Below are 16,248 nucleotides of genomic sequence, written 5' to 3'. Positions count from 1 at the left end.
CAGGATCCACTCATGTTGTTGCAAAGGGCAGAATTTCCTCCTTTTGTGGTTGAATAACATTCTATTACATATATATGTTTATTTATTATATAAAACAACCTATGTGTCCATCAACAGATGGATGAGTAAAGAAAATGTGGATACATAGGTTTCTTCCATGTCTTGGCTATTTGTAAATAATGTTGAAATGAACACAAGTGTACATATCTCTTTGAGATAATGCTTTTGCTTCCCTTTGGATATCTACCCAGAAGAAAAATGGCTGGATCGTATGGTAGTTCTATTTTTAATTTTGTGAGGACACTCCATACCGTTTTCCGTAGTGGCTGCAACTAATTTATATTCACACCAACAGTGAACAAAAGTTCCCTTTCTCTCCATAACCTTACCAACATTTGTTATCTCTTGTATTTTCGATGACAGCCATCTGAAAGCTGTGAGATGATATCTATCTACTGTGATTTTTATTTGCATTTTCTTGGTGATTAGTGATGCTAAGCACCTTTTTCATTCACTATTGGCCATTTGTATGTCTTCTTTGGAACTTCAGAACTTCTCCCCATGATTTTTAATCAGATTGTTTATTTTCATATGAGTTGCATGAATTTTTAAAATCTTTTGTGTATTAACCCTTCATCGGATACATAACTTGAAAGTATTTTCTTCCATTCTGCAGGCTGCCTTTTCATTTATTGATTGTTTTCTTTCCTGTACAAGAGCTTTTTAGTTTGATGTAGTCTTGATTATTTATTTTGGCTTTTGTTGCTTTTGTTTTGGGTGTCAAATCCAAAAATTCATTGCTAAGACCAATGTCTAGGAGCTTACTGCTGTGTTTTCTTCTAGGAGTGTTGTGGTTTCAAGTCTTACATTCAAGTCTTTAATCCTTTTTGAACTGATGTTTGTGTATAATATAAAATAGGAGTCCAATTTCATTCTTTTGATTTTGGCTGTCCAGTTCCACTGATACCATTTATTGAAGAGACTGTCCTTTCCCCATTCTAGATTCTCCACTCCTTTGTCATAAATTAATGGACCACATATATGTGGGTTTATTTCTGGTTTCTCTACTCTGTTCCATTAATCCACATCTGTTTTTAAGCCAGAACCATACTGTTTGATTACTATAACCTTGCAATACAATTTGACTCTTTTTTCTTTTGCTCATTTGTTTTGTCTCTTAAATTCCACATGAGTGAAATCCTATATTTGTCTTTCTCCAACTGACTTCTTTCGCTTAGCATAACATTGTCTAGCTACATCCATATCATTGCAAATGGCAAGATTTTATTCTTTTTTATGGCTGAATAAGATTCCACTGTGTATGTATGTGTGTGTGTGTGTGTGTGTGTGTGTGTGTGTGTGTGTGTGTGTGTATACACCACAACTTCTTTGTCCATTCATCTGCTGATGGATGGACACTTGGGTCCTTCTCAGTCAAGCTTACTTCAGTCCCATTGAGGCAGGCCTCTCTGGAGCTCAGAAGACCAGCACAAATGTCTGCCCACATTATATCTCCCAACCAGTGAATTCTGAAGAACCTCAGTTCTGGTGGAGTTGATGTCAGGTCTTATTTTACAATCAAACCAGAGCACAGCTAGTTAAAATTCACCACATTCTGGCCAGAGACCAAACACTGCCCACAGGAGGCAAGGAGAGCCTCTGCAGATTACTAGCCTAAAGGATAGAGCAGCCAAAACATAACAGAGAGCAAGTAGCACACAGCAGAGACATTCCCTGAAGCATCAGGACCCTGGCACTACATGACCTCTTCTTCATAAGGGGGCATGCTTTGGGCACCTTGAGGTCTTTTGTGGTTGCACATAAATTTTAGGATTATTTGTTGTATTCCTGTGAAAGATGCCATTGGAATTTTTATAAGGATTGCACTGAATCTGGAGATTGCTTTGGGTAGTATGGACATTTTAACAATATCAATTCTTCCAATCTTTGTTCACAGAATACCTTCCTATTTCTTAATCAATTTTTTCATCAATGTTTTACAGCTTTCAGTTTATAGATCTTTTATCTCCCTGGTTAAATTTATTCCCGGGTATTTTATTCTATGAAAACTTTCATTCTTTTTTTCATCTCTTAACCTCCTATCTTATTTGTTATCTCTGTCTCTTGATGCTACATTCTGCATAATTTCTTCATTTCTATCTTCCAGCTCACCAATTCGTATTTTTTTAAGTAGGCACAACATGGGGCCCAAACTCACGACCCTGAGATCAAGAGTCAGACACCCAACTGACTGAGCCACCCAGGCACTGCACCAATTCTTAAGTTTTATCTAATCTGTTTAACATGACCATGGAGTTGTTAATTTTAATTACTACCTTTTCATTTCCAGAAGTTACTTTTGATTATTTTTTAAAGCTGCATGGTTTAATATTATCTTGTTTCTTAAGAATTATTTCTTCTATTATACTTGGTTTTCATTTTTGCCATATGAGAATTTACCTACTTTTGTGTGCTCAGCTATACATCCGAAAGGATTTTTGTTGTATTATATCCAAAATTTATATATTTTTAGTAGTAAGAAGTGTTTCAGGATATCCTGTTACACCCATTATTTTTCTCCTTCAAGAATTCTTATTACTCATATTTAGTCTCCTATTGTGTATATCCTTATCTTTTCTTTCACTTTATATTTTTGGTCCATGCTTTGGGAACTTCCAGTCCACTAATCTGGATAAACTGGAAAACAAATCATGAGCTAACAAGGCAGATTATCATTTTTGGTGCTCTACTTGAATCTCAATTGCTCTTTCTAAAAATAAAATTCAAAGGTTCCACCATAGCCTCCACCACTAGTTCTCTTTCAGTGAGTACATAGTTTGATGATTCTCCCTTATCTTCTGTTTCTGGTTACTAGCCTTTAGTGAGTTGTTATTTTTCATTTTTACACAGTTAAGGTCAGATCTCACTGCTGTGATTTTTACGTGATGGAATCCCTGCAGGTGTTGTAAGGCAGAAGACCTTTTAAGTATACTGATCTGTAGTACAAAACTTAGCTTGCTGTAAGTCCTGAGCCAGCATCCCAAGCCACTATACTCCCACAAGTTCAAGGACAGGGCAGATTTATTCCATCATTTCAGGTACCTCTTGGCCTTCTGGTGGTCACTTACATAGAAGTCAATGTTAACATTACTCAGGAGGGAGGGGGGTGCAGAGGAGAGAGAATAAGAGGCAGAGATCTTTCAGAGCAAAGTGATCCCTCAAGATTTGCTGCTTTTTGTCTTTTCCTTAGGCTTCTAACATAGTCCTTCAGCTGCTTGTCATTCCCATGGGAGAGAAAACCCGGCACCAGTTATCTTATTTTCTCTGTTCTTACCCCAGATACACATAGGAACCAACATTTGCCTGAAGAAAGCCAAATAGCTTAGAGTTGAGAATGGACGGGAAGGAAACTCCTTTCCAATTCTCATACTCCCAGAACCTACATCACTACTTTTTGTAAACAGACAACTGGTTCTGCCAGAAAAACTGGACTAATTCAACTAGTCCAAAAAGAAATAAACCATTAGGTTAAACAACTGTCAATGTATAACAGGCTAACACTATAGATAGTAAGTTGATCTATTTACAGTGTGAATAATAGAGAAATAGAGAATTCACCCAGAAGTTACAGGGTTTGAAGTTAAGACATCAGACAAATATACTTGGTTCAGAATTTTTATTTCCACAGTGAACATTCAATAACATGTGTTTTAAAATTTGTACAAGTTAAAATTATCATAACCGTATTGCAGTATAGCCATTTAGGCATTTTGGTCATCTATCTGAATCATTTGTTAGATTCTGTTCTGAGGATAACCGTAATCAGACCACTTCCAAAGTTTGGCTTTCTCCTCAAGCATACATCCAAGTTAGGGTTCTCAATTTTTTTAGGGGGGCAGAGGGAGAGAGAGAATCTTAAGCAGACTCCCCGCTGAGCACAGAGCCTGACGCGGTGCTCAATTTCATGACCTGAAATTGACCTCAATTTCATGACCTGAGCTGAAATCAAGAGTTGGGATGCTTAACTGGGGATGCCCCAAGTTTCTCACTTTTATGTAGCTTTTTATTTTGGATATTTTTAAGATTTACAGGAAAGTTAAAAAGATAGTACAGAGAGTTCTCATATATTATGCACCCAGCTTCTCCATAGGTTAATATCTTATTCTCATCATGATATATATGTCAAAATTAAGAAATCAACACAGATACAATATTATTAACTATACTATAGACTTCTATTCATATTTTACCAGTTTTCCCTAATGTCCTTTTTCTGTTCAGGATCCAATCCAGAGTACTACCTCAAATTTAGTCATCATAGCTCCTTAAACTCCTCTGATCTGCAGCAGTTTCCCACTCCTTTTTTTTTTTCACGTCCTTCAACAATTTTGAAGAGTACTGGTCAAGTGTTTTGTAGAATATCCCTCAATTTGGGGATGTATGATGTTTCCTCTGGACTGGAATTGGGTTATTTTTTTTTTAGAAGAATACCACAGAGATGAAATGCCTTTCTGATCACATCATATCAGGAAGATGTATGACTTGATGTTAGCCTTAATTAATAGTGAAAATCACTGCCAGGTTTCACTATCCTTTGGAAGCAAGTCAGTAAGTCCATCTCACACTCAAGGAGAGGAGATTTAAGTTCCATCCTCAGGAGGGAAGAGTAGCTGTATATACTATTGGGAACAGACTTCTCAATTTTAATGATAGATTTCAAACCTATCTCTAGTTCAGCTGACAATTAAAGTGTATGGATCTAACAACCTGTATTCCAGGCACTTGATAGAAATTATAAACTAGGCGTTACAAGGGACCAACCCACCAGACTTCAGTTTAGCTTCATCTATGGACCCATCTCAGATTCCCTGACAGACAATTGCTCTGTACACAAATGAGACACTGAGTTTGTGTGATATTTCATTTTTAACAGTTTTAGAGATGATTTTCATATGTTTTTAGTTATATACTCAAACTCTTTATAAATACTACCTATTTCCTCTTCCCTAATAACTGTTTTATTTTTTCACATCTTAAACAATAATTAATAGTAACAATTATAGTAGAAACACTTATCTCACTGATCTGAATGCTGCTAGTATTTCATACTTAAGCTTTATATTTAAGATAAATATATTGAAGATATGCTCTGCTTTTATCAGAACTACATGTTATATTGTACCTATTACCTTTTTGTTAACAATTTAAATTATCACATTGCAATACACTGTGATTAACCATCTTAAATCTACTTTATCATTATTTTTAAAACTCAGTGAGGGAAGCAGTATGGTTTTACTCATTTATAGGGTAAAAATTGAGGCTCAAGGATGTTTCCAAAACTATTCGGAAAATTTGTGACTAAGCCAGGATCCAAACCTATGCAGTCCAAATTGAAAGGCAATGAATTACGTGTATTTTACTAACCATTATCTCTATTAACTATCAACTAATACATACTTTGTTTTAAATGTTATATTTTACATTTAGATTTAATTTTATTAGCATATTGATAGAAATCATTTGGACTTAATCCCCTGTGTAGCTAAGTAATTAAGAAAACACTTATATTCAGTGTTACCTCAGTCCTTTTACATGATTGTACCAATCAAGAACGCCTCATTTTAACTAATCAGTCATTGATTTTATTCAACTCCATCAATAAAATATTGAATGAAAATTCTTCCAAGATTTTAAGTTGCTTGTTATTTTAAAAATATTTGTAGTTTTTTCTAAACAATGTTATTATTTAAAAATTATATCAATAGGTTAACATTCACATGCTTAAAAAATTAAATTGATCCACATCCACCTTCATTTCTATCAACTCCCCATTAGGAGCCACTGTTCTTTTTTTTTTTTTTTTTAGATCTTATTTATTTGACAGAGAGCGTGAGAGAGCACAAGCAGTGGGGAGCAATAGAGGGAGAGGGAGAAGCAGGGAGCCCAATGTCAGGGATGATCTCAGGACACTGGGATCATGACTTGAGCTGAAGGCAAACGCTTAACCAACTGAGCTACCTAGGCGCCCCTAGGAGCCACTGTTCTTAGTTTCTTGTTTCTTACATACCCTTCTAGATTTTCTTAATGTAATATAGGAAGTGCTAAATTCTTATATCCTCTTTTTTATACAAAATCACACCCAGTACATACTCATCTATACTATTTGTTTTTAATCATGCAACAATGTAATTGTGATATCAATATACTAAGAGTTATCTCATGAGTTTTGTTTTACAACTGCATGGCATTCTATTTAATGAATGAGCCATACATTATTTAACAAATCCCCTATTAATAGAAATTTAAGATTTCTCCTAACATTTACGATTTATAAACAACAGAAAAATGAATAACTCTGAAGAGTCATGTTTTCACATGGGTATAAGCGATAAACTGCTGGGGTAAAAAGTCTATTTGTTTGTAATTTTGACAGACACTGATCAAAACTAACACTGCATTCCAAATGGGACTATACCAATTAATGCTCCAGTTAGCAATGTGTGAGAATGCTTGCTCTGCCATAAACAATCTAATATATTGATGTCTTACTTTGGTTTCAGATTAGATTTGACCCCCCCTTTTTTAAAGATTTTATTTATTTACTTGTCAGAGAGAGAGCACAGGCAGAGGGAGCAGCAGGAAGGAGAAGCAGGCTCCCCGCTGAGCAATGAGCCCGATGGGGAACTAGATCCCAAGACCCTGGAATCATTACCTGAGCCAAAAGCAGGCGCTTAACCAACTAAGCCACCCAGCGTCCCCATATTTCCCTTATTACAAGTAGGACTCCATTCTTTTCAAATGTTTATGTGCCATGCATATTCTCCTCTATGAGCCAACCATTCATTCATATCCTTTTCCTCTTTTTCCACTAGGTTGTCTTATCAATTTCTAGGAAAAGCTGGGCAAAATTATCATGTAAAATTCTTTTAATTTTCTGTTTGTATATTAATTATGGAAATTGTAATTTATTTTGTACATTAATACTTTTGCCCTTCTTATTTAATAATGATTTATCCATCTAGATCATGAGTTTTAAAAAATCAGCTTTTTAAATGATTTTCTGTGCCCTGAGAATCATTAATTCCTACTTTTCTATTTATTAATTACTACCTTCCATTTATTTGGTTATTCTTTTCCTAACTTATATATTTTAATTTTTTTCTGTGTTTTCTTTTTATTGCTCTATAACTATGGATATTCCCGTAAGCACTTCTTTGGCTGTATCTCATAGGTTTTCTTGAAGTTGTTTTTTTAATATTCTGCAGTTGGTCCATATAATTGTGGGTTTATTTCTGGGTTTTCCATTGTATTCTATTGATCTATGTATCTATTTTCATGCCAGTACTATACTGTTTTAATTACTTTGTAATATAACTTGAAATCTGGAATTGTAATACCTCCAAGTTTTGTTCTTCTTTTTCAAGACTGCTTTGTCCATTTGGGGTCTGGTTTTTTGCGGTTCCCTACAAGTTTTAGAATTATTTGTTCTAGTTCTGTGAAAATGCTTTTGGTATTTTGATAGGGATTGCATTAAATCTATAGATTGTTTTGAGTAATACATTTTAACAATATTGTTTTTCCAATTCATGAGTATGGAATGTCTTCCCATTTCTTTGCATATTCTTGAATTTCTTTCATCAGTGTTTTATAGTTTTTGGAGTACAGGTCTTTCACCTCTTCAGTTAAGTTTTATTCCTAGATATTTTATTGTTTTGGTACAACTGTAAATGGGATTGCTTTCTTAATTTCACTTTTTGCTGCTTCATTCTTAGTGTATAGGAATGCAACAAATTTCTGTACATTGACTTTGTAATCAACAAAGGAGGACTGAATATATACAGTGGGAAACTGACAGCTTTTTCAACAAATGGTGTTAGAAAAACTGGAAAGCCACATGCAAAACAATGAAACTGGACCACTTTCTTTCATCATACACAAAAACAAAGTTGATATTGATTAAAGACCTAAATGTGAGACCTGAAACCATGAAACTGCTAGAAGAGAGACAGGTAATAATCTCTCTGACATCAGCCATAGCAACATTTTTCTAGATATGTCTCCTGAGGCAAGGGAAATAAAAACAAAACTAAACTATTGGGACTACATCAAAATAAAAAGTTTCTGCCCAGCGAAGGAAACAATCAACAAAACTAAAAGGCAACCCACAGAATGGGAGAAGATATTTACAAATGACATATCCGATAAAGGGTTAATATCCAAAATATATAAAGAACTGATATAATTCAACCTAAGAAACAGATAATCCAGTTAAAAATGGGCAGAAGACATGCACAGACATTTCTCTAAAGAAGACATACAGATGGCCAACACATACTTGAAAAGATATTCAGTATCACTCATTATCAGGGAAATGCAAATCAAAACTACAATGAGATATCATCTCATACCTGTCAGAATAGCTAAAATCAAAAACACAAGAAAGAGGTGTTGGTGAGAATGTGGAGAAAAAGGAACCCTCTTGCACTGTTGATGGTAATGCACACTGGTGCAGCCACAGTGGAAAACAGCATGGAATTTGCTCAAAAAATTAAAAACATAACTATACTATGATCCAGGAATTGCACTGCTGGGTATTTACCCCAAAAATACAAAAAGGTATACATGCACCCCTATGTTTACTGCAGCATTATTTACAATAGTCAAACTAAGGAAGCAGCCCAGTGTCCACTGATAGATGAATGGATAAAGAAGATGTGGTATATATACACAATGGAATATTATTTTTCCATAAAAAATGATATCTTGCTATTTGCAATAACATGGATAGAGCTAGAGAGTATAAAGCAAAGCAAAATAAATCAGAGAAAGACAAATACCATATGATCTCACTCATATGCGAAATTTAAGAAATAAAACAAGCAAAGGAAAAGAGAGAGACAAACCAAGACTCTAAACTATAGAAAATAAACGGATGGTTACCAGAGGGGAGGTGGGTGAGGGGGATGGGGAAAATAGGGGATGGGATTAAAGAGTACACTTACCATGATGAAAAATAAAATAAAATTAAATCCTGAAAAAAAATCTGCACTTCGTGTGCATCTTCTCTTTGACACAAAAGTTGTTTAATAAATTTTAAATTTCTAGGTAGAAGAAATTTTGGTTTCAGATTTTGCTCCTATTTTCTTTACTGTATGTTAATAAGACAACCTTATCTGTTTTGTTTTTACGTTTTAGAATTTTTCTTTGATGTCTGCTATGCCATGGCAAATTTTCATAAATGTTCCATGGCATTGAAGTTATTTTCTTTATTAACATGATACAGACTTCAAGCTATATTAATCAGATTTACCTTGTTATTTATGTTACTTTCTCCCTTGATTTTTTATGAACCAAGATAGGTGAAATAAAAACCATTTTAATGTTTTAAACTAATGGTAACCATATTATTTCTCCTATAATTTCCTTTTCATGAAAGTTTCACCCTTTAACATTGTGTGTCCTTCTTTATGTTATTTACGGCTTTCTGGCTTGACTTCTAATTTGTCCAATGCTGAGATCATGATTCCTGTTTTTTTCATTTGTATATATGTGGTATAACCTTTAGGTACCCTTTAATTTTCAGCCTTTCTAAATCACTTTATTTTAGTATGTTTCTTGCTTATAGATCTGCATTTTATTACTGTGATGAACTTTTTTTTCCTTAAAATACAAAAACTTTTACATTTATTTTTATGGCAGATGTTTGATGTTAGATATGTCATACTTAATAGATTTTTAAAGATTCCATTACACATATTATTCTTAGTTTTATTTATACAGTTCTTATAAATTCACCAAATTTCTTATCTCTTTAACTGTAAAGGAATAAGAAGGCCTCTATGTGTTTAGAAAGTGTATTTCCCCATTATGAGCAATGATAAATTCAATATATTTATTCTTAATTTTTCATCTCTCCTGTGTCATCTAATTTTAGTCAGTAAGCCTGTGTTTCTAATATTTCATTTGTAAGGTTCTTATGGATAACCTTTGACTCTTTGGATTTACTCTACTTTCTGTCTTTCCTCAGTCCTTTCCCAATTCGTTATAACTATAGCATTTCTGCATTAATAGGGCCTATAAAAGTAATTTCTGGTCTGTCACTCTAATTCAAACGTTTGTTTTAGGCTTAGTTTCACTGTTAAATTCATTCGGTGTTCACCAGTAGTACTTAGCTATAGTGTGTCCAGTCATCCTGACTGGCTGAACTTTGTCCCAGAAATTTTCTCAATAATTATTCAGAAAAACAATTTCTTGTATGGTTAAAAATTGTTTGGCAGCATCCTTTTTACTTAAACGATACTTAGGCTCCCATTTTCTTCACTTCAATATCCTATGGGTGTTGCTCTGTTTTCTTTATTGAAAAACATTGCAGAAAAGTCTGAAGCCCAACTCAAATTTCCCCCTATTTGCACACTGCTGAAAAAGGATTCTTGACTTACATTTAAATCCAATAGTTTACTTTTGTGCTGACCATTCTAGGAAAATTCTCCCTGGTACACAGCCTGACTTTTTAATATGGATGGCAAAATCTTACATTAGGACTTCACTGAATTATAGCTTTAAATATTTGTTTAGTTCCATTGTTCTGCTTTTCTTATTTGGGAACTCAATTTACACCATTGTCGGAATTTCTGTGCTTTCTATATCAATCATTTTCTCTTTGATCCTTCTGAACTCTTCTATTTCCCTCAATACATATTATTTGCTTTCTTTTCATTTTTATCTTCTGTGTCTCTTACTATGCCAACCACACAATTTATCTTCCTTCAGGCTTCCTCTGATTTCATTTTTATTTGTACAAATTTTTTTTCTTCAACAAAAATAGAAACTTTCCTCCAAAGACTTTTAAAAGTCCATGATCCAACACTTCTGTGTTACCCTACCATGTCTTCCAACTTCTTGAATTTCTGCTTAGTAGTAATCCTTCCTCAGAGCAATTCATTCCTTACTTTTTAAACTTACAGTAAAATTTCTAATCACAATTATTATGTACTCTATAACAATATTTTTCCAGTGAGTGTTCTCATCTGCAGATTAGTTTTGCTTATCTTTTCCACATTGCTATATTTTTAAATGTGTTTTCTTAATAATTTTTAAGAGGTTGCATCTAGGGCTAGAATCCTTTATTTAATTTCTCCTAGTCAATTTCTTTTACTTAACCAGTTACATGAGTAGTCCTTCTCTCTTAATATTAAAAGTACATGTGCTTTCACTCTCAGTATTCAATCAACTAGTATATTTACAGTTCCTCATATATTCATAATTCTTTCCTACAATCCAGGCTTTGTTGAACTATTTCCTATATTTGTAATATGTCTATTCTCCTTTACTTGACTACTGATTTGGTAACAAAATAAAAAGCAATCTAGTCTTTCAAACTATTTAGCATGTTAGAGATGTCTTATCTGGATCTTGTGTAGTTTTTATCAGTGTTATCAATAAACTCTTCATAAATTTAAGCACCAAAAAGAAACAGCAACAGTGAGGTTTTGAGAGGAATCCCATCTAGCAATAATTAAATGATACTTTCTTGGGCTCATTTGTATAGAAAATGAATTTTAAAAAGAATAATTTTGCACTGGACAACATAATATGAAAAACATTCATTATATCAGCAAATGACATTTAAAAGTATCTAAAGTCTGGACTTTAGGGAAAAAAGAAATATTCTAGGATATTTAAATCACAAGAAAAAATAAGCCTCAATGTTAGAAAAAAAATACAAATAATAAAATACTGGCTTAGCATGTAAGCAAAAGAGCAAGTCTCATATACATGGTATTCCCTGTCAGGAAAGTTTTCATTAAAATCATATCTATGAAGTGTTTTGTTTTATTTGATGAAATATTTTCTTATATCTTTAAAATGAACAGTATTTTCTTTCAGCAAACAAAAATAAACTCTATTATTTAAATTGTGAATTTGTTCTATAATCTATTAATAAACATTCTTTTATAAAACAGTTTTACAACTTTTACAACAGGAAGCTATTATTTTCTGCTCTAAGATTATTCAAGTCAAATTTCATGTTCCATTAGATATGAAACTACTAAAAATACAATTTCAATAGATATTTCCACAATTCATTATGAAAAACATCAACTTACTTGTGACCTAAATGCTTCAGAAAGTATCCCAGAACCTTCAGAGCTTGAACCCAAATACTTTCACTTTTAGAAGCCAATAATTTGTAGATTACTCTAAAAAAAACAGAGAAATAAATAAACATTTTAAGCACTTACAAATATTAAAATATAAGCACTATATACTTTACAATGAATTATAAATATAAAAAATATAAAGTACCTTTCAGGATTTTAAATTCTTTGGAAAAATTAAAAATTAGTACATTTTACTAATATTTCTTTAAACTTGGCCTTCAAATAAATACTCAAAAGTTCAAAGTGATTTGTTGCTCATAAGTATTGACTTCTAGCATATTGAAAAAAAAATTCTATTTTAAGATACATGCTTAGTTAGGCTGTATTTCCCCTTCTGTTAGAACTGCCCCTGACATTTCTACTTGATGACCTTTTTGTCTTGTTTATAGCTAATTGGACCATGGATAGATACTTGCCCAATTATTTCTCTTTTCTGAGCATTTGGAGTGAGATCTGAGAAACAATATCTAGTACTTTCTGGGCTCTTGAATTAGAAAATTATTTAAAACAGAAACTATAAGGCAGACTGGTTTTGTTCACAGAGACGAGTCTATACACAAAAGAATAAAGCGACCATATAGGAAGTAGCAGAGAAAGCAAAGTTGTTTCCTTATAGCTTTCCAATTCCTTGTTCTTACCCTAATGAGATTATTCTGTTTTTACTTAAATTGGTTTGAGAAGTTTTCTATTACATGGAGCAAAGAAGTCTCTACTAACATATAACCCAACCTAATATATACAGTCATCTGAATATGATGTAAGAACAGGGCTATAGCCATTATAATTTTCATAAATATTAAAAAATTTTTATCTTGTGTTTTTTCCAAAACATAAAAGTAAATATTTTTTCTATAAGGTAGTAGGGAACAATAATAACTATATTCTTTTGCAACTAATTCTAGAATTTAAGAAAGTTCTTTGAAAGTGGTAGTGGTGACTATAAAATTAGGATGTACTTTATTGTATTAAGTCTTTTTTAAAAATAAAGTGTCATTTTATGTTTCAAGATGAAGTAACTGAGGCTAAACAAAAAGTTGGTATTAGTAGGTACAGTATAATTTTTATATCGTTTCAGTGACATTAACAAAAGGGAACAAATTACTTAAAGCTAGTCACGTCTGTCTTAACAGTAGCTTATACTATTAAAAAATAAAATAAATATTGTTGATATTGCTTTTTATTTGTGTGTTACTCTACTAAAGAACAGACTGAGATAAACATTAGTTACCATTTCCTTTAGAAGATGATTTTTTTCAAAAGCCTCATGTTCCTAAATATGTATTTACATTGAAATCTATCTTCAGAACTTTTATGAACCAAGATCAGTAATTAAAAAAAAAAGGTATGAGAATAGGAAAGTTATACATGCAAGAAAAAGAACTAGTCAGGAAATCATGAGAAAGAACATTCAACAGTAAAAATAATCTTGAGAACCAAAGTAAAAGCTCACAGCCTAAGAAATTTACTGACATATCAGTTAATGACTATTTACCTGAAATATCATAAGTTAAGTGAATCCTAATTAATCTGCTTGAGCTTATTATATTAAGCCAGCAAATGATCTAAATCACTTGAGACAAGTACTTATGTATTCTTTTTTTTAAGATTTTCAGATATAAAAATATCACATTTTTAGCTGCTCAGTTCAATGTTGTATTATCACATGGTCTTTCTTAAAGCCAGTTAAAATGTCACCAGAATTTTCATTCTTTGCATTCAGTTATTAGTGTATATAAATGACAATTTATCAGAATTTTCCCCAGAAAATATTTTATATATAACTGCTATACTTGAGTATCTATCTTTCTAAGATACAGACCTTTAAGTGTTCTATCTAATAAGCCTATTTTTTCCATATCTTTAGTCAAAGCCTACATTCTCCACATTTTTTTTAAAATGGAAAAACTGAAGGAGAAAACCTTCCATCTTTGTCACTGTTTTGAACACACTGGTAATAATAGGACATGTTTAGTAGATTTCAGTCATGAGCAACCAGGCCTTGGTATTCATTGTATCTAATCATTCCACTCATACTATACATATAAATCACTATTTCAGCCCCCTAAAGATCTAACCAATTATCATTCTCCTTTGTAAGATCATATTTTCACTCTGTCAAAGTAATGCAGAATTTTGTGTCTGAATTTCATATTAACCAATCTAAGCCTGGTATCATTCACAAGGATGATGAGGACATTTTTAATTGATTCACTTATCAGTTGATATAATAAATAAAAGAGATACTAGGATCTAAGGTCAAGGATACTAATTTTTCAGTCTAAATATATTTTAAGAAGAATAACTGTATTTTATGATTAGGTTGAACCAAATATGCCATTATTTAGTAAACAGTTAAGTATCAGCAATTTCATATAGTTCAACCTCATAGTAAGAAAATATTTATAGTTCTTAATAATTAAATGTGTAATTCTCTTCTTCAAATAGAGTAGCAACTCCAAGGTTTGTAAACTCAAAGATCACAGTGATAACTCAAACAGAACAACCAACAAAAATGATGTGATTTTGTAAAAAAAGAAAAAAAAAAAAGAAAAAGAAATGATGTGATTGCTTCTCTGATTTGGAAAGAAGTCCTTCAAATCTAGAAAACTGTCATTTGTTGATATAAATGGCCAAGTAAAAGAAGCACTAATAAAATTCCTTTGTAGGTATATCATTTCCAAATTCTTTTACAAACTGTGGAAGTTCACTGAGTTGCACATGGCTTAAAAGATTTCTCTAAGTCAGAGGGGGAGACGAACCAGGAGAGATGATGGACTCTGAAAAACAAACTGAGGGTTCTAGAGGGGAGGAGGGTAGGGGGATGGGTTAGCCTGGTGATGGGTATTAAAGAGGGCACATTCTGCATGGAGCACTGGGTGTTATGAACAAACAATGAATCATGGAACACTACACCAAAACAAATGATGTAATATATGGTGATTAACATAATAAAAATTAAAAAAAAAAAGATTTCTTCTTCATTCCAATAAGTCAGACTTCAGAAAAATTAAAAAGGAGAATCCCTAAGGGGCTAGATTATAGGCTGAAGTTCATAAGAATACTAATCAAGGAACTATTTTTCACTTACCTACATAATTACTTACAATCATTCTAACTAAACTTAGTCTTCAAACTCTTTTGGTTTTGTCCTCTTGCTCCAACTACATTGCCACTGTCCTAACTCATCGTCCCTAATACTGATGAATAAAATAATCTCTCTACTTATTTTGCTACATCAGTTTTATCCCTCTCCAGTTCATTTTCCACACTGCTGACTATAAATCTAACAAAATGGAAATCTTAGCAAATCAGTACCCCATTCAAAATACTTTTTATCATCATAAACAGAATAAGATCTAAATCTCTTTCTATTATGTGGCCAGTATCTTCCAAATCTGGTCACTATCTAGTTCTTGAGCCTAAATTCATACAATTTTCCTGTGCTCTCTTTTGCTGAAATATACCATGTTTCTTGTCTTCCTACAAAAAAAAAAATTGTTCTTCACACTAACTGAAATATCTTTACTACAGCATCACAATTTAAATACTATTCTTGAGACCAAGACCCATTCTCTAAATAGTTTATCAGCTGGAGTATTAGAAGATTAATACTAGCTTTCTCCATTTATTCCCTTCTTGTGTGTAAGATTTTGCTGTATTTATTCAAAAGTTCCTAGAGTAGGAGTTATTCTAGAAAGCACAACTGTACTCAATTAAAGTCTACTAGTAATGCTAATATTATAATCATACCTTATTCCATTTCTTTGATCAAATGCTGGTATCATTGAGGCTGGGTGTTCTGACATTAAAGCCACTAGTAACTGTAACACATCATGAATATTTTCATCCTGCATATAAGGATCACCAAAAACAAATTTCTTTAGTTGATATGTTATTCTAGTACTTTGCATAAAATAATTAAAATAGAAGACCCAGACCATGTCCTACCTCATGCATGGTAAGTAGGTAATTTAATATACTCTGAAGTTCATCTTCCTTGACCCCTCGATCCTAATTTAAAAAAATATATATATTTAAATCTAAAACTAAAACTTTAAAGACAGGCATCAAATGATCATTTTAA

At 32.5% G+C, this 16,248-nt stretch overlaps 1 protein-coding gene across 7 annotated transcripts in view; it reads right to left on the bottom strand.

The window, feature by feature from the left end:
* Window positions 1-16,248, bottom strand: part of NBEA (neurobeachin) — a 685,632-nt gene that overhangs the window by 478,544 nt on the left and 190,840 nt on the right. For all 7 annotated transcript variants that reach the window (XM_088021800.1, XM_088021804.1, XM_088021803.1 and 4 more), the window contains exons 15-17: window positions 16,113-16,175; window positions 15,915-16,012; window positions 12,111-12,203 (exon numbers count right to left, since the gene is read on the bottom strand). In XM_088021800.1, the coding sequence (XP_087877926.1) occupies window positions 12,111-12,203; window positions 15,915-16,012; window positions 16,113-16,175 (254 nt within the window). The remainder of the gene's footprint in view (window positions 1-12,110; window positions 12,204-15,914; window positions 16,013-16,112; window positions 16,176-16,248) is intronic.

Source organism: Eumetopias jubatus, unplaced genomic scaffold, assembly GCF_037043125.1.
Source record: "Eumetopias jubatus isolate StellerSeaLion01/CBP00866 unplaced genomic scaffold, mEumJub1_p1.0 scaffold_3, whole genome shotgun sequence".
Lineage (NCBI taxonomy): Eukaryota > Metazoa > Chordata > Mammalia > Carnivora > Otariidae > Eumetopias > Eumetopias jubatus.
The sequence above is the reverse complement of the archived record's forward strand: the minus strand, read 5'-3'. Positions and strand labels throughout refer to the sequence as shown.